General features: G+C 41.9%; 1 protein-coding gene across 1 annotated transcript in view; it reads right to left on the bottom strand.

Annotated features, from left to right (window-relative positions):
• The window catches only part of LOC145399733 (zwei Ig domain protein zig-8-like), a 19,345-nt gene extending 4,610 nt beyond the window's left edge, over window positions 1–14,735 (bottom strand). Inside the window, exons 1-4 of the mRNA XM_080272280.1 lie at window positions 14,609–14,735; window positions 5,450–5,557; window positions 3,552–3,733; window positions 809–1,019 (exon numbers count right to left, since the gene is read on the bottom strand). Coding sequence (XP_080128406.1) covers window positions 809–1,019; window positions 3,552–3,733; window positions 5,450–5,557; window positions 14,609–14,735 — 628 coding nt within the window. The remainder of the gene's footprint in view (window positions 1–808; window positions 1,020–3,551; window positions 3,734–5,449; window positions 5,558–14,608) is intronic.
• Between the last annotated feature and the right edge of the window lie 4,636 nt (window positions 14,736–19,371).

Genomic DNA, 19,371 nt, shown 5'->3' on the forward strand with positions numbered 1-19,371 from the left:
CACCATGAACAGACAATGACGTAAGTACGGAAGAACGTAAGCATACATGAACATTAGAACACAAGCCTATCAAAACTTCGCTTTCCCTATGGAGGACGTGAGACCACGAAGATATAAGGACATAGAAATACGGGAACACAAGAAAACGAAAAGAGACACACAGTCATTTGAACATTAGAATATGAGACGAATCATAAGTTTGCTCAGCAACAGTGTCCGGGCCCAGGGGATAAATTATGTCATACGGACTGTGAAATCGAAAGGGAGATGAAAGGACTTAGAAAGACTGGTAAAAAATACTCAGTGTCATTGTACGAGTTAACTCATATAGAAAAAAAATATCTCGACCCCACAATTTTTCCACAGTGTAATCGCGATTTCACACAAAGAACTGAGTAAGATTTATCATCACACCTAATGTACTTCGATCATTCAGACCGAGATAAAAATATAACATCACTGCATTTCATTTGGTTATGCTTGGGTAAAGCGTTCTGACTGTCAGACATAATACAAGTTATAGCGAGAAATGAATCCCAGAATGTGAAGTAAAACAGTGTGCTATTGTTTTCACCCTGACATACACACCAAGTTTTCGGAAGAAGTAATACCTGGCTTTAGGGAGACTGTACCATCATCAGCAAAAGCTTCCCCTTGATCTCCTGTCTTCTGTATGTTTCCATCGTACGGATCATCAGAGGGGATCTTTCCTTCTCATTCTCTTTTACTGTGGGCACCACATTGTTGTCACAAAAATATCACCACATCCGATCATGAAGTGTCAGTATAATTTTTTCGTTGAACATACCTACAACAGAAAGCCAGATGGGATGTGCAATAGGCGGTGTTGTAGCCACTTGACACTCATATTGGCCTGCGTCTCGCTCCTGTACGTAGTGGATCTTGAGCAGCCAGTCCTGGGACCCTGATTGGTGCACCGCCTTGAACCGGTCGTCGCTCGTGTACGTAAAGCGACCTACAGTTAACAAATGTAGGTCCCTGGATCGCATCCACGATACCTGTCGAATGGGTAGCGAGAATGAAAAGAATGGAAAGGCTGAATATGTTATTGGATAAATATCGCATTTCATTAAAAAGTGAGTGTTATGTTTTTGCTTCACACGCACGTACGCGCGCGCGCGCGCGAGCGTGTGTGTGTGTGTGTGTGTGTGTGTGTGTGTGTGTGTGTGTGTGTGTGTGTGTGTGTGTGTGTGTGTGTGTGTTTTGGGAGTGTCAGTGAGTGAGTGTGGCTGTGAGTGGGTGGGTTTGTGTGTTTGTATAGACAAAGCAAAAAGGTTTTATCTGATATGAACGAAACTTTGTGAAGGCATGGAGGGACCGCAAGGGATTGATCTATTTTGAGAAAAACAGGCCAGAGCTAAGAGAGTGAAACAAAACTGTCCCAGCAAGGTCACTTTGAATTTAATTTTTTATTTAACCTATTTAAATCAAACTCTGGAGAATGAGTGAAAGTGAAGTATGAAGATAGCCATACAATTCTGAAAATAGTCAGCCAAATGTCATGGTCAGACGCCAAGGTCAAAGTTCGACACGTGTGTGTCTGTTTTTGCAAAATAACTGAAACATTTTTCCCCTGATTTACAGCAGAGTAGGTGAAAGAGTTGAGCAATAATTTTAGGGTTGGCCTTTATTTTTTTTTTTTTTTGTACAGTAAGTCAAAAGCCACATAGGAAGGTCAACTTAACAAGTTTATTTGCAAACTTAGACCAGATTTTTGTGGGATAGTGCATTGTAAGACATGAACCAAATTATTTGCTATTTAGACAGAGCCGTTAATGGCGAATTTCACATGATAATGTCAAAGGTCAAACTCATATTCAGCACCAAATTAAAGTTCTGATTCGATTTCGACCAAACCTGGTGGAATGGTTGAGGATAATGCAGGGAAGAAGAAACTCGATAATCATTATACTAAGTCAAATATCAGGCTCATGTTGCAACATAAGAATATGACCAAATGAAAACATATAACTAAAGTATTTTTCGTATCATGTTAACCATACTTGGTGGAAGGTTTGATAATCAGTCATCAGGCTGAACATTTTTTTTAGAACAGGTAGTATGTCAGTGTCACATGACTAATTGAATGGAAACAGTTTTTATCCAGTATAGACCAAGTTTCGTGAAAGATTTAAGGTACAGCAAGAATAAATGCATTAAGCCCCAGTCACATTGCAGGTACGACTTGTCGCAAACCTGAAAATCGCGAAACCAGTCCCCGACTATGGAGGTCTCCGAGCAGTCGTGCCACCGATCAGCTACCAGTGGTCGACCAGTGTCCGTCCAGCGTCTATCCAGTGTGCGGCCAAACAGCGACCATGGCCAGGTATACACAAGTCAAGACACCGACAGGTGGCCGGCCGGTCGTCGGCAGGCCGCCGACAAACAGCGGCCAGTCCGCATCCTGTCGCAGTTTAGATCACGACCACTGGACCGACACCGGACGAGGATTGCCCGGTGGCTGGTCTTGGTCCAGCCCACCACCTGTCATTCGACCAATCGCCGGCTGGACGGCGGCCAGACTTCAACCACCACCCCGGACAGGAGGCTTGTGGACGGATACCTCCACAGTCCATTCATCGTCTTGACGGAGTGCGGACGGCCTCCAAACAGAGCAGGCAGCGACCGGCCTCCATCTGCATGGCTACCACCAATTAAAAATCAGGTGTTGTCGAGCAGTCGCAGTCCGTAAGCCGGCTAGATGCAGTCCAGCCGCCCACCGGACAGCTTCCGTGCCACGAAATCGGTAGTCGTGGGGAGGTTTTTCATGCAGCACGAAAAACCTCGTGACGATTTTCTGGTCACCATGGTGGCCTGTGGCTAGACCGAAAGACATGAAGACCGGTCGTAAACCTCACCAAAACCACCCACGACTTACAGGTTACGGGTGGTTTGCCATAAGTCGTACCTGCAGTGTGACTGGGGCCTTAGTCTTAGAGAATAACTTGCTCGAGGTCATGGTCACAAGGAATGATTAGATGTTCTACTCTATAGTTTAAGCAGTCTTTAATGGGAATCAGACAAGGATAAAGAGGTTCGATTTTGATAACAATAGTCAAAGGTCAGAGTCAGAGGACAAAGTTAATTCAGTTTGCTTCGATCCAACATGGACCAAATTTGTTGCATGGTTGTCAGGCAAGAGTTAAGTAACTTGAATATGTACACCACTGGTCAAACATTAATTTCACAGCGAGAGTAAAACATTAAGCCCTTGGATAATTATTAGTAAGAGGTGTTACACTCTCTGAGTGCTATTTTTTTATTTCTTCCACGATCTAATCAACCCTCTGTGAAGGGAAAATGAAAGATGAGTAAATATATAATTGATGTATGACAAAGCCTCCAAATTTACTACTTTTTCCAAGAACTAACTTACCCACTGTAACAGAACAATGACAGAAGAATGAAGAAGGAAGAGAGTAAATTAAATAATTTTTTTTCTGCATTCTGATAATAGCTACTCTTTCGTGTCATTTACTGTACGAAACGAATCTCCTGAAATCAGAAAAACGCATTCATCTCATTCTTACCGGTTTGCCAACAATGTATAGTATCCTACAATTGAGTACAGCCGTGGATCCAACCCTGGCTGTGACATTGCCAGAGTGATGTGCATCTATGTACGGTCCACTTAATGGCACGTACCCCCACGACCCCTCGGCTGCTGCCTCGTCCAGGGCTTGAAGGATCTCTGCCTCCGTCCCTCCGCCCACTAAGGGATGGAAGGAAAAAATACTCGTATAGTATGAGTACGATGAAAGCGAAGAGGAGGCAGCACTTCTTCAATTTAGAAATCGATCCTTTCGTCATGGGATGCTAGTAAAAATGGGCAGAAAGAAGGGAACAAAGAAAGATCAGAATTTGCTTCAGGTAAGTAGAATCTCATGCAACTCTTCCTCACGATTCGTATTTTAAATATGATATGTTAATGTTCAATTCAATAGCGATAAACGAATGTTGGGTTTTGGAGGGAGGATGCCAGGTTGAAGACAAAGGGATGTAGTCTCGCCAGATTGTGAAAGTCTATATTGTATATCTATCTATTTATCTATCTATCTATCTGTCTATCTATCTATCTATATCTATCTATCTATCTATCTATCTATTTATATCTATCTATCTATCTATATAATTTACTCTTCCTATATATACTTTAAAATTCTAAATGGCTTTATTCAGATCTGGAAGCACATTGCAGGAGGAGAAGTTGGAAGCACTATCGCCTTTACCACCATGGAACTCTAATACGCTGAGAAATTATCAGCTATAACGGCAAGAAGAAAGTTATCGTAGTGATGACATTAAGCAAAACCTTCTTTAGTCTTGAAGTATTTCCAACTCCGTCCCTCCATCCCCACTGAGATAGAGGTGGGTAAGTGGAGGTAGGATGAGTTAATAAAAACAGTGTGGTGGAGTGAGATGCAACATTACAGTTAGCTAGAATATGATGTGTATGGGTTATGAGGGCCATACGATGGGCATACCGGTAATAGGTTGAGTATGGGTTGTATGACACAGCAATACAGTGGATGAATGCGCTGTGTATGGATTGTTTAAGGTGGCATTGCACTGGTGGAAGAATGAACTGCGTGTTGAGTACAGAAGTACAAATAAATTGAAAGGAAAGCAACAGCAACAGGCATGTTGGTTCTTTCGGGGGTAATGTTGCTATTACAGGACTTAAAGGGAAAAATACCGGAGCAAGAGACTCCGCCATGTTGACCAAACCATCCAGACGAAGTTGGTTGGTTGTAACGAGGAGATCTGCGAAGAAGTATTGATAACCTGTCATTGAAGTTGTCTAGGAAAGGACAAATTACGCCTGGAAAAATTATCTGATTAAAAAAATAAAAGAAAACGATTATATTTATCTAAATCGGAGTTTTATGATGTAAATCGATTTTTTGTCACTTTTATGAAGACATTTTCTTGTACTAAACCTTCACCAGTGTTAAGAGAAACCATATTGTAGTACCATACACTTATTACCCCAATGGAGCTATACAGCTAGAAAAGACCTGATGCATGGTTTTCCTAATTGGAACACTTGCCTCCTTAAAATCAAAAGTAGAAATTAATAGTTTAATCAGACCTAATAGGTTAAAATACTTGACTACAGAGAAACAGAAGAGGAACTTCCAACACGATACAGTAATGTACTGTGCTTGAATCCCTACAAAACAGAACTTATATCAAACAGACAATTTAAACACATGAATTCGTACATACAGAAAAACAATGGTAAAACACCTTACTTCTTAAAAAAAGTAGAACAATAAAAACTGAAACATATACCAGTATGACAAAGCATTTCTTAAAAATACTGTGTGTGTGTGTGTGTGCGTGTGTATGTGTGTGTGTGTGTGTGTGTGTGTGTGTGTGTGTGTGTGTGTGTGTGTGTGTGTTGTCAACGATGGATAGTACTGACCAGGGAGGGGTGACAATATTGCGGACACAGCTGCACAAAAAAGCACAACAGCACTATCGACACCGCCCCTCATGTTGACGCTGATGCTGCCCTCACGTCTCCTCATACCTGTAACACGAACAAATCAATTAAGCATTATGACGTGACTGTTTCTGTAGTAATGCACTGTTTGTTTGTCTGCCTGCCTCTTCATTACACACAGCCACTATTTTCAAGTCAGATAGTTTGACTGTGGATAAACGCTTACCGATTTCAAGCACTGTAGACAGAATCTTTTATCCCTGTGAATAATAAGGACGAAGCTTATGTCTGATTACAAACTCTCCCCCTCCGCCTCCACACACACACACACACACACACACACACACACACACACACACAAATATCAATTCTACTTCCATGGACACATCTCTCTACCATGCCCTTCCAACCTTACCAATGTGTTCATTGTTGTAGTTTAACAGGATTGGATAGGATAGTATACGAAAGTTTTTATACTGTCATTCCATATGTCTGATTTCAAGGAACTACTGTATTAACAAACTCTGGTACCACGTTCACTGGAAACAGGTTGACTGAATCTCTTCTAAAACACTGAGTAATAAGCACCAGTGATATTCCTAACAGTCATGTGATGAAAGAAGAGGACGCTATATGTAAAATCAAGTTATATTTTCCCCACATACAAGCTAATGCAAAAAGTATGAATGTAAACGTACAATAGTATCATACAAATCATGACTGTCCAAGCTAAATTCTTATTCATATGAAGAAATTACGAGATATTAGTATAATATCACAGGATGATGCTAAAAACTAATAACGTAATTTATTCGGTATATCATTATTCAAAAAGGGGAAAAAGCAGTGTGTGGTAATCATAGGGGCATTTGTCTTCTTAGTGTAATACGAAAAGTATATGGTAGGATACTTACTGACAGCGTTGGGCAAATAACAGAGGAATTAGTTGGAGAAGAACAGGGAGGTTTTAGGAAGGGAAGAGGTTGTGTAGATCAGATACTCATAACTTAAATCTTTAGTAGAAAAGTTTCTTGAGAAGGGAAAGAAGCTGTATGTAGCCTTCATGGATTTGGAGAAAGCATATGACAGGGTGGATAGACAAGGATTGTGGAAAGTATTGAGAATATAAGGAGTAGATGGGAAGTTGTTGAAGGGCGTGATGAGTATGTATGAGAGTGCTAAGGCTGCACTGCGTGTGGATAGTGAACTGAGTGAATTTTCTTATTTGAAGGTTGGATTGAAACAAGGATATCATGTCTCCATGGTTGTTCAATCTGTACATGGATGGGGTTATGAAAGAGATACAAGGTAGGGCAACAGACGTTGGACTGGCCCTAGCGAGAGAGGGTAATGTTTGGAAACTCCCTGTACTGGTCTTCGAAAGAAGTGAAGTCAGTGAATGTATAGTGAGATTGGATGAGGAGGAAAAGGAGAATGTGAGTGCGTTTAAGTGCTTGGGTAGTGTGATGAGTAAGGATGGAGGTTTGGAGGGTGAAGTGCTTGAATAGGTGCAGCATGGAAGAAAGGTTGCTGGTTCCTTGAAAGCAGTGATATGAAACAGGGAAGTGAGCATGGAAGTGAAAAAGCTACTACATGGCAGTACTGTGATACCAACTCTAACATATGAAAGTGAAGATTGGACCTTGTTGGAGGGACACAAGTCAAGAGTGAGACCAGAGGAAATGAGTTATTTGAGAGGAGCATGTGGAGTCACATGGAGAGACAGACTGACAAATGAGGAAGTGATGGACTGTTGTGGTGTGGATGTGGATGTGATAGGAAGCGTTAGGAGAAACACACTGAGGTGGTTTGGCCATGTGGAGAGGATGGAAAGTGGGTGACTGACGAAGAGAGTGTATGTGAGTGAGGTGGAGGGGGGAGAGGGAGGGGGAGGCCAAGGACGAGATGGAGGGATGGAGTGGAGAGGTATATGAGCGGGGTGTGTGAGCTGGAGCAGGGCAGTGAAATGGCGGGGAACAGCGACATGGAGGCGATTTGTTTGTGGCCTCCCCTTACGGGATTAAGGCATCTGGCAATAGATAGACAGATAGAGAGATAGATTATTCAACCACATACTCAATGTATTTTAAAAGGCAACTGGACAAAGATGGTTGGAGCAGGGCGCTGGTCTCTCCACTTCACTGAAATAATAATAATAACAATAATAATAATAATAATAATAATAATAATAATAATAATAATAATATAATACTAATAATAACAATAATGAAACGCCGAGAACTCAGGCCCCGATCTGCCGACACAAATCATCACTCGGTGAGCCTCGGCCAAGTCTTAAGCATGGACTCGCCATACAAACTCCATGACAGGATTTCACTGAAAGTTGAAATGAGACTGAAGATAAACCAAGTCGGCCTTACATGACCTTGACCTTTGACCCCTCGACCTTGCTGACTTAAACAGTTCAACGTCCTTTCATGCTTTATCACGAAAAGTTTGGTCGAAATCCGACAAGGGCTTCAGGAGATATCGCGCCCAAGCCCATATGACCTTCACCTTGCTGACCCAACCAGTTCATCGTCCCTTCATACTGGATCACTCAGAAATTTTTTGTTACAATTTGTTGAGATGTTCAGGATATATCGCACCCACAAGGATAAGCTAAGTCAAATGATCTTTACCATTAAGCCCTTGATCTTCTTGACCTAAGAGTTCATCACCCCTTCATACTGTATCACTGATACAAATTTGGTCGAAATCCATTGAAGGGCTCAGGAGATATCACACCCACAAAGATGAACTAAGTTGGCCAAAGATGACCTTGACCTTTGACCTCTTGACCTAGCTGACCTAATCAGTTCATCATCTCATATATCATCACTGAAAAAAGTTTGTTGGAAATCCTTTGATGAGTTCAGAAGATATCACGCCCCAGTAATGTTACAGATGCACATACTCACACACGCACCCAGACAGACTAATCACATAATGCCTCCTTCACCATACGTGGGCGGAGGCATGGTAATAAATACCTTTAATGTGGGGATGTGGCAATTTCATGGACTAGCACTTGTAATGTAAGCAGTCATATGACTAATAGAAAGGGAAGAAAAGACCGGGACGCATTAAGGTGTAAAATTTTGTTTCTCATGAAATCGCAGAGCCTTGTTTTACATCTGCCCAGCCACGTTCACTTAGAAAATTGGGTGATGATGATGGTGTTGTTGATGATGGTGATGAAGACCAATGAAATTCCAGAAAAAAATGTGATAAAAGAAGTATTCTTAGTGTTGTACCCACTCCTCCTTTCATCATATCCGACGAGTGTAAGAAAACACAGACACGCTCCTACCTCATCGTGCAACTGATGACCAGTAGAGTAAACCTGCCTGCACAGAGATTAGCATAAAAGTAACCATGCTATTTAAAAGTTTATTGCTGAACATGGCATCATTATTTCAAAATAATAGTTGGATGGGTATTCAACCACTTCACTATGAGACCTTTTTCCAGACCTGCCTAATGGCAACAGGTTTATCAGGAGTTTTAATACTCGTGTTCTCTTACCAAAAGAAGGAAATGGAAACTGATTCCAAACCTTCATTACAAGAGGGCCCCCTAAAACTATAACAATCTCTCAGCCTCCATTTCTCTCTTTCTCACACATTAATTACCCATTTCCATTCGCCTTGATCTTCACCTTCCACGCCTCCCCTCTTCTTCATACTGACTCATATATAACCATTTCACCACCCTGTTCATATCCAATCTTTCCATACCATCTACAGGTAGGTGCACTCTCATCTCTGATGTTCACGGACCTCCTTACGTGCATCTTTCACAAACTACATTATTTCTCATCCTATTCATTCTCCTTACTCCATACACATTCCTCTACAACCCCATTTACGCTTACCTATTTCTTGATTATCGCCCGGACGGAGTCCGGCAAGGTATTGTTTTTGGTCGAGTTTCTTTGTTTCTTTGTTACCAATATTAAGGAAAAGACGGCTGGATGAAATTGCATGAAACTTTCAGGATATGTAGGCACTGGTCCGAAAAGAAAGTGATTAAATTTTGGAGGTAACTGACTGACCCTGAAAGGTCAAAATGGTCAAGGATTTTTAGACAGATATGACTTGGAAGCAGTTGAAGATAGAGATATTTACTATTATCAGTATACAGGAACTCCGATATGGGCTTTCATTTGGCACCAAGACCTATGACCCTGAGTGACATTGAAAGGTTAAGCTAATGGTCACGGATATTCAAGGGGCTTTAACTTGAAACTGGTTCCAGCTAGATATTTACTCTTAACAACATATAGGAAGCCCCATATGGGTTTTTAATTGGTGCCATGACCTTTGGCCTTAAGTGACCTCGAAAGGTCAAACTCAAGATCACGGTTTTTCAGGGGGCTACAACTTAAAACTCTTTGAAGACAGAGATATATTTATGATTATCAACATATAGGGAGTCCCATATAGGTTTTTAATTGGTACCATGACCTTTGACATTAAGTGGCCTTGAAAGGTCAAACTCAAGGTCACGGACATTCAGGAGGCTATAACTCGAAACTGGCTGAAGATACAAATATTCACTATTATCAAGATAGAGGAAGTCTCTTGTGGGTTTTCATTAAGCACCATGACCTTTGACTAAGTAACCTTGAAAGGTCAAAAGCAAGGTTACGAATTTTCAGAGGAATATAACTTGAAACAGTTGAAAATAAAAAACTGCTGTCAGGTGAGGTTTGTTGTGCCTAGCACCACTTGTTTCTTATTTTCATGCCACGCCAATGTCTCATACCACTATGTTAATTACCACACCAATATAGCTTCATGTAGTCCTCTTGCGCCTGTCATGCTAGGACCATTATTTTATAGTGCCATACACTTTCCTTTCCTGTGCCACTCAACCCTCCACTTCTTTTTCATTCTAATTTCTTTTCTGTCACTGCACCCAGGTACATAAACTCTCTCACCAGTCCAAGTCTCTCTCCTTTCACCAGAGCAAGTCACTGGGAGCCACCTTCTTTCTCAGCAATCATCATGTTACCTCTGTCTTCATTTATTTTCAAGGCACAATGCCTATAAACATCAACAAGATTCCACTTTCTACTACGAATGAAAACATAAATTTTGCACTTTCTACTACGAATGAAAACATAAATTTTGCACTTTCTACTACGAATGAAAACATAAATTTTGCACTTTCATCATGCCACAGAGAAATCACATTATTCACCTTCAAGACAGACGCCAAATCCTCCTCGTCTCTGATAAATGTAGGAGAAATTTGCTCAGACGGTATAATGAAAACTTTTGCAATTTGCTGCCACCAAATGCATATATTCACATTATCCCTCTTCGGTAATGAAGAAGGTCCGCATTGAGAGTGTGTGTTATCGCCCTTACATGATAATGAGTTTTGCATTTTACTAACGGTACTTCCATATAACTCGGGAGAAAGGCTGATTAGCCACGTATTGATTGAATTCCAAAAGTTCTCCTACTTAAAAGTACAAAAAAAATTCTTAACTGAATAGTCATCAGATTCTAATGGGAATATAACATTAAAGTGCCTCACCACACCAGACTGTTTTAACAGTGTCAGAGATGATGAATTATGCATTTTATTCAAGTTTATTGTACGTCAAGTTTATTGACACCATATCTCATACGGTGGAAGCTAAAAAGTTAATCATATATATATATATATATATATATATATATATATATATATATATATATATATATATATATATATATAAAGCAATAGGAAGTGACAGGTAAGAGGGAAGAAATAGGAAGAGAGGAGGGCAGACACGGAAAAAGAATGATAAAGGCTAAGGAAGAAGTAGGAAGCACCACTCAATTGATGTAGTGCTGCCTACTTCTTCCTTAGCCTTTATCATTCTTTTTCTGTGCCTGCCCTCCTCTCTTCCTATTTCTCCCATCTTTCCTGTCACTTCTTATTGCTTTTCTTTCCTTTACATGTGGCTTTACATTGAGTGACAAGCCAAATGTTTCCTGTAAGCCAAGAAACCATTTACAACGCTGGGTGGTAACAATATAACCAAACCATGCGTCCTCCCTACGTGTCAACAAGTGGGTTGATGGAGGGTTAGTGCCCCTCCCCGTAAAACAAATAACTCAAAGTCAAATGGCCACCCCTTACGGGGTTGTGGCGTCTGGCAATATATATATATATATATATATATATATATATAGATAGATAGATAGATAGATAGATAGATATAGATATAAATAGATAGATAGATAGATAGATAGGTAGACATATTGTTAAGAAGCGGGATTTGCTAGTTGGATAGTCTGGACGTTTCTCCATGTTCCTGGTATTTTACCGTTACGAGTTAGAGTTGCCAGTTAGCCTGCTATTGTAAGCATAGTTATTTCGTAAGTTATGCATCAGTTTTTCTGCTCATTTTCTTTATAATGTTTTATTTATGTGACTGCTAGTTAAATTTTGTATTTTACTTGAAGTTCATATGGTAAATAATTTTGAGTGTTGTGCAGTGAAAGAAACTCTGGCATGTCTTGGATGTCTCTGAGTTGGCAACTGTATTTCTCATAGAATGTAGAAGTTTCTAGGGTAATACGAGCTTATAATTATAAGGATAGGGAAAAGACTACAGCACACACACCGCAACTCAGCCAGGAGACAGGGCGTGTGTGCTGGGCATTCCCCAGGCCCTGTCTTCCCCCTTACCTTTACCCAAGACCACCACCACCAACCGGGCTACAGCAAGGCCCGGTCTCCTCGTATTGAGGAGAGAATCATCAACAACAACAACGACTACAGCAAGTTCAGTCAGTTTTCAGTTCAGTTTGAGTGTAGTGAAGTGTCAGTGCAATCTCAGTGTAGTTTGTATATTTTCCATACTCGTGAAAACAGTGAAGTGTTGTTGGCAAATAGTGAAGAGTTATTGAAGTTTGTATATCACTGGAACTTGTAAAAATGGCAAAGTTGTCAAGCATTAAGTGTAACTGCAGTTAGTTTTGTATAGCTAAGGTGACCAGAGTCCCGCTTTTAGGCGGGACAGTCCCGCTTTTTGGACGTCCGTCCCGCTTTTTTCATTGTGACCAGAATGTCCCGCTTTTTGAACAAATTTCCTTAATTGTCCCGCTTTTCGAAACTTACTGTTGCATTAGATATAACATGACCTTTTATGAAATTAGGATGAATTAGAAAAATTATGCATAATCCTAACCAAATGAAATAACGAATTATTACAATAAAATCTGTAATGCTCACTAGCTGGTAACTTTGGTCGACCCATTCACTGTACCGTACGGTATGTTGGTATGTTCGGAGCTCGTAGACGTTAGTGTTTGATTAGCAGCCTCAGGGTGTGGTGCTGCGCAGCAGCGGTCGCTGTCACATTAGTCAATATCTGTCTATATTTTTATCTATCTATATCTATCTCTGTCTGTCTCTCTCTCTCTACACACACACACACACACACCGCTCGCTGGTGCAGTGGTAACGCTCTCGCCTAGCATCTGCTAAGACGGGGGTTCGCGCCTTGCTCGGGATGCGAAAAAGTTTCACTGACAAAGCGGGTGGTCACTGTCCTCCTTGAGCAAGAGGATGGGTGTGTGCGTGTGTGAAGGTCAAGGCTTTGCCCTTAGATCGGACTATATGAGTTCTCAGCTCTCTTCCGGGAGGGTAAAATGCCGATGATCACAAACCATCACGTGATCCTGACCGACCCGGTGAATTACACACACACACACACGCACACGCACGCACGCGCGCGCGCGCGTCCCGCTTTTAGCTCCAATAAATCTGGTCACTTTATGTATAGCTCCACTGCTTGTGGAGCTATACCCCTGGGGGTAGAGGGTTTCAAGAATACTCCCCCAGTATCCCTGCTTGTCGTACGAGGCGACTAACAGGGTTGGAGGTGGGTTAGTGCCCCACCCCATAAAAAGAACTAACTCAGCAAGCGAATAAAGCACCTCGGACCAGGACGGACCATACGTTGACGACTGAGGAACGGACGAAGGACATCATTAGCGTGGGGACGTGGAATGTGAGAGTGAATGATGAAGTGAAAGAGAGAGAGATTGTGCAGGTGCTTGAGGATGCAAGAGTGGATATATGTGGACTGACTGAAACGAAATGGAGGGGTGAAAGGGTGAGAGAATGGAATATGGTTTAGGAATATGTGCAGGAGTTAATGAGAATGAGAGGGCAAGAGAGGAAGTATGTCTGATGATAAGGAAGAGGTGGAAGGAGAATTTAAGGGAGTATGGAATAGTGGGTGCAAGGATTGTATGGGTAAGGATGAAAGTAGGTATACAAGCATGGGCGATTGTGTGTATGCACTGACAGAGGACCGAGTGGCAGGAGTGAAAGATGAGTTTTTGGCGAGTATAGAGGCGTGTATGGACAAGTTTGAGAGGAGTGAGGGAGTGTTTCTGATTGGAGACATGAATGGCAAAGTCGAGAATGTACGAGTGGTTGGTCAGTGGGGTGTGCCAGCTGAAGTACTGTAGATGGGAATGGTAGTGCTTTGTTGGACATCTGTGCTGGTAAGGGGTTAGCAATAGCTAACACCTACTGTACTTTCGGCATAAGATGATCCACTGGTATACATGGAAGGTTATAAGGAGGATGAATGGTGAACTTGTTGAACGAAAGGCAATGATAGACTATGTGTGTGTGTGAATGAGCGAATGAGAAGACAAGTGTTGGATGCAAGAGTGTGGAGAGGGTTGGGGGAATGGAATCTCGGACCATCACTTAGTGATGGCCAAGGTAAGGCTGCAAAGAAAATTGTTGAAGAGACGAAGGGGAAGACAGGAGATTTAAGCTGAAACACATCAACTGGTAAGTGTACTGCTATGATTCACTAACGCATATGTTGTAGATACAGTACATGAGTAATTGAGTTGTAACTGTGTTTTTAATGAAATTGTTGATATATTTTTTACATTACCTAATGAATTCCCTGAAAATTTTTTATTTCCTGATAATGCAAGTTCATTAGTAATTTTTTTTATAAAATCATAGCTACTTTGTCATATACAACTTACCTTAGTGCCAGTCCACCCACGGTCACTGTCTGCAAGATTACTATATCCTTAGCATAATAACACGGTAATTACAAATGGCAAAGGTCAGATCTGCTAACTGTACCATACTCACATGTGTATGCACATGTGAGTATGGTACAGTTAACAGATGCAACATACATGAAGTAGCACACAGTGGCCATGTACCTTGTAATATGTGGGGCTGGGTCTGTCTCAACGGTGCAGGATGCCAAACCCATACTGAAGGACGTTTCACAGCTGCAAAGTATCTATCTATCTATATACCTGGGCTGCTTCCCCCAAGGAAAGGGAGGTAGCCGAGACAGGACGACACACTCCCCATTTACTCATCCATTCAAACACATTCATTCGCATCTTAGCCCCAAAGGGGAGAACGGACAGATCCTCACCGCACCACACCGCACAAGGGTCAACTGTGCAGTGCAATCAGTGACTTTCGAAGCAGGGCCCGACAGCAGGGCTGGTTTACCCCTACCACATCATAATAGACCCATCACCTTACCCGGACCTGACCTGACTAGCTGATCAGACCAAATGCGGGAGAATATCATCTCAGGCTGCATCATCATTTATTCATTCACAATTTCTCTCCATTTATTTTTGTCACGCACAGCCACTCTTCCTTGCTCAACAGACATCCCTCTCACATCCAGCGCTCTCTTCACACTGTCCATCCATCCTATTCGTGGTCTTCCTCTCAGCCTTACACCTCTCACATCAAATCTAGTTATGTTTTTCACCAATCGTTCATTATCCATTCTCTCCATATTCCCAAACCATCCCAACACCCTCTGCTCAACTCTACCAGCCATCTCTCGAACAACTCCAGTTCTCCTTTGCACTTCATCATTTCTCACTCGATCCATACGCGTCACTCCACACATACTCCTCAGACACCTCATCTCCATTACATTCAAACTTTTCCTCTCTCCTACACCCATATTCCATGTTTCAGCCCCATATAACGCAGTCGGTACCACAAACCCTCATACAGCCTTCTCTTTACATCCATTCTAAGCGAACGACATCTAAACACTTTCTTCATTCCTCCCAGCACCTTTCCTACTTCATTCATTCTAAACTTCACTTCTGCATCTATTCTTCCATCCACAGCAACATGTGACCCTAAATATTTAAAACACTCTACCTCTTCAAGCAACTCGCCATTCAACACTATATTCAACCCCCTACCATCTACCAACCTCGCACACTCCATCACTTTACTCTTATTCTCATTTACTTTCAATTTCCTCCTTTCACACACCCTTCCAAACTCCTCTACCAACTGTCTCAATCTCTCTGAATCAGCCATCAGTGCAGTATCATCTGCAAACAGCAGCTGCTTCAGATTCCACTCTCCACCATCAACATTCACCAGACTCAGATCTCCATCTAAAACTCTTGCATTCACCTCCCTTACAACACCATCCATATAAATATTAAACAACCAAGGCGACATCACACATCCCTGTCACAGCCCCACTCTCACGGGAAACCATTCACTCACAGCATTTCCCACTCTTACACACGCCCTACTATTTACATAAAAACTTTTCACCCCTTTTAGTAACCTACCATCAAGTCCGTACAATCTTAAAACAGTCCACAAAGCCTCCCTATCAATTCTATCATACGCTTTCTCTAAATCCATGAATGCCCAAAACACATCCTTGCCTTTCTCTAATTACTTTTCACACACTTGTCTCCCAGCAAATACCCGATCCACGCATCCCCTCCCTCTCCTAAAGCCACACTGCTCATCACCAATCACTCCCTCTGTACCTCTCTAACTCTCATAATTAACACTTTACCATAAACCTTACCTACAACACTCAACAGACTTATACCCCTAAAGCTAGTACATTCATATTTATCACCCTTGCCTTTATACAATGGGACCACACAAGCACTTGCCCAGTCACTCTGCACCATACCTTTCACAAAGCACACATTCAACAATCTTACTAACCAGTCAACGATAGTCACTCCACCACCCTTCAGGCATTCCACAGCACACCCATCCATACCTGCAGCTTTCCCTGTTTTCATCTCCTTTACTGCCTTCTCCACTTCCTCCTTCGTGATTAAAGAATCATTCAACTCTCCCAACACATTTATTCCTTGCACCCTTCCATCCGCCACAATCTCAGCCACCCTTTCCTCCTCTACATTTAACAATCTTTCAAAATACTCTGCCCATCTATTCCTTACTGCATCCATCTCAGTTAACATCCTTCCATCCTCTGCTTTTACTCGCTCTTCCTTCCCAGACTCTCCCTTTCGCACCCTTTTCACCTAGTTCCAGAATATTTTCTTTTTCTGTTGAAAATTCTCAGTCAGCTGCCTACCCCACCTCTCATCTGCTGCCACTTTAGCAACACGCACAGCCCTTCTCACCCTATTCTTCTTTTCTTTATACCTCTCATATGACACCTCATCCTTCCTCGGCAGCCACACTTCATATGCACGTCTCTTCTCAGCCACAGCCATACTTACTTCCTCGGACCACCATTCACTTCCTTTCCTTACACCACCACCCACACGTCTCACACCACACACCTCTTCTGCATGCCCCACCACAGCACTCTTAAACAACTGCCATTCCTCCTCCACGCTGCCATTTTCCTGATCTTTCACTGCGTTCTACTCATCTTTCAATTTCTCCTGATACTCTATCTTTTTCTCTCTTTTATCCAACTCACTCACTTTCAAAACCTCCCTGCCACACCTAACTCTCCTAGCTCTCACCCATCTCTTACCTATTCTTAACTTTACCTCCACCAGGTAGTGGTCAGACATACCTCCACCCTCCCCTCTCAGAACTCTCACATCCAACAATCTTCCTATTACATTCCTAGACACAACCACATACGGTAGTCCATCAAAGCTCTATCAAGAACCCTTCCACCCTCCTGTCTCACCCATGTCTACTTATAAATATCTTTCTTCTCAAACAGCGTATTTCCAATCACCATCTCTCGCTCAACACACATCCCTATCATTCGTTCCCCATTTTCACTTCTTCCAGGCACACCATGCATACCAACTACACCTTCAACTGCTACATTTCCCACTCTATCATTGAGATCTCCCATCATTACCACATTCACATTCACTCCAAAACTCTGCAGACACTCATCAACATCATTCCAGAAAGACTCCCTCTCTTCTTCATCCCTTTCACTACCAGGCCCATATGCACTCACAAACACCCACAACTCACGTCCAAATTTCGCGTTTACCCACATCAGTCTCGATGACACCTCCTTCCATTCAATCACACACTGCTGTACTTCCAGACTCACTAACAAGGCCACACCTTCTCTTGCCCTTCCTCTATCAACACCTGACAATCTTCCATTCACACTTCCAAACACAGACTCACCCTTCCCTTTCATCTTCGTTTCACTCAAAGCTAACACATCCAACTTTCTTCTCACAAACATTCTCCCAATCTCCTCCCTTTTAGCCTCAATCGTACTACATCTACGCACATTCATAGACCCAATCTTCAGGGTACGGGGATAACTCCATCCCCCATCCCTTTCTCTGGCCTGTCTCTTTTTAGGAACTAAAAACAGAAGAGGGGGTCCCTAGTCCCCTCACCCCGTCCCTTTTAGTCGCCTTTTACGACACGCAGGGAATACGGTGGCAGTATTCTTCCTAACATAACCTTGGTGCAGAGTAGTAGTACCACCCCATAGTGCAGCCAGATTTTAGAACAAAGCTTCTTGCCGTCTCTGCAAGAGACGGCATTTACTGGTCCTATACTGTTCGTTCATGACAGATCTCCCATCCATATGGCCCGCGTTGTTCAGGAATGGTTTACCGATCATCCAAACCTACAGCTGCTTGATTGGCTAGTAAGGGTTGCGATTTAAACCCAATTGAGGGTGTGGGCTAACATGGTGAACTCGTGGGAGCCAGCACAAGGGAGGACAACGCAACAACTTGTGCAGCACACACAGGAGCAGTGGCGATTATTTCAGGTCAATCCTCGTCTTGTATATAACTTTGTTTCTAATATGTCCTAAAGGTTACAGGCTGTTATGGACAAGGATGGAGGCTGGACTGGATATTAATATTAGAATATGATTTTTTCATGATATTTTCCATCTTTGTTTATATAATCATAGTAGATAATTTTTGTCACAGATATTGCATCAGATATGTTAGGTTTATGATATATTTCACTATGCATTTAGAGATATTTTGTGGAAAAAAAACTATATTTTGTGGGAAAGTTTGCATTAACACTCTGAGCAACATATAGTCCATACTGATAAACTTAATGTTTAGTTGGGAACTATGTATTGCATTGCTTTCTCATTTTTGAGTTTTTCACAGCCTATTAATGAGCATTATGGTCTCCAATGAACATATGTAACAAAGAATATGCTTCAAATGTATTTTTATAATTTATCAATAAAAGCGTGGTGATAACAATATTTCGGTATTGTTGCTGTTAAACAGATGTATGCCTACGATACACATGAAGGACACTAGGACATACAACCACATGGGACTTGAAGTGGGAGATGGGTGTGTTCTCTTACACTCACCTCATTCGTTCCAGCATGTAAACGGGACTTTGTTTCATCAGGTGCCATAAATTTTGACAGTAGTGTGATTCTATATAGAAAGAGGAGGGGTTAGTTTAAAGCGAGCCATCCTGCATAAACTGTCATTCCTTTTCTAACACCTATGACAAGCAGTGTAGGGATTTTCCATTGCCACAGTAAGACTCTTCATAATGACTTGCTACCAAGCATTATTCAGTTCGAAAATATAAGAGTATTCCCGTGGTCCTAGGAGACAGCAGCGTTTCTTCTGTTGCATTTTAATTTTGAGCTC

This window comes from Coenobita brevimanus, chromosome 50 (genome assembly GCF_032717465.1).
Source record: "Coenobita brevimanus isolate Jiangsu-jjx chromosome 50, ASM3271746v2, whole genome shotgun sequence".
In the NCBI taxonomy this organism is placed as follows: Eukaryota; Metazoa; Arthropoda; class Malacostraca; order Decapoda; family Coenobitidae; genus Coenobita; species Coenobita brevimanus.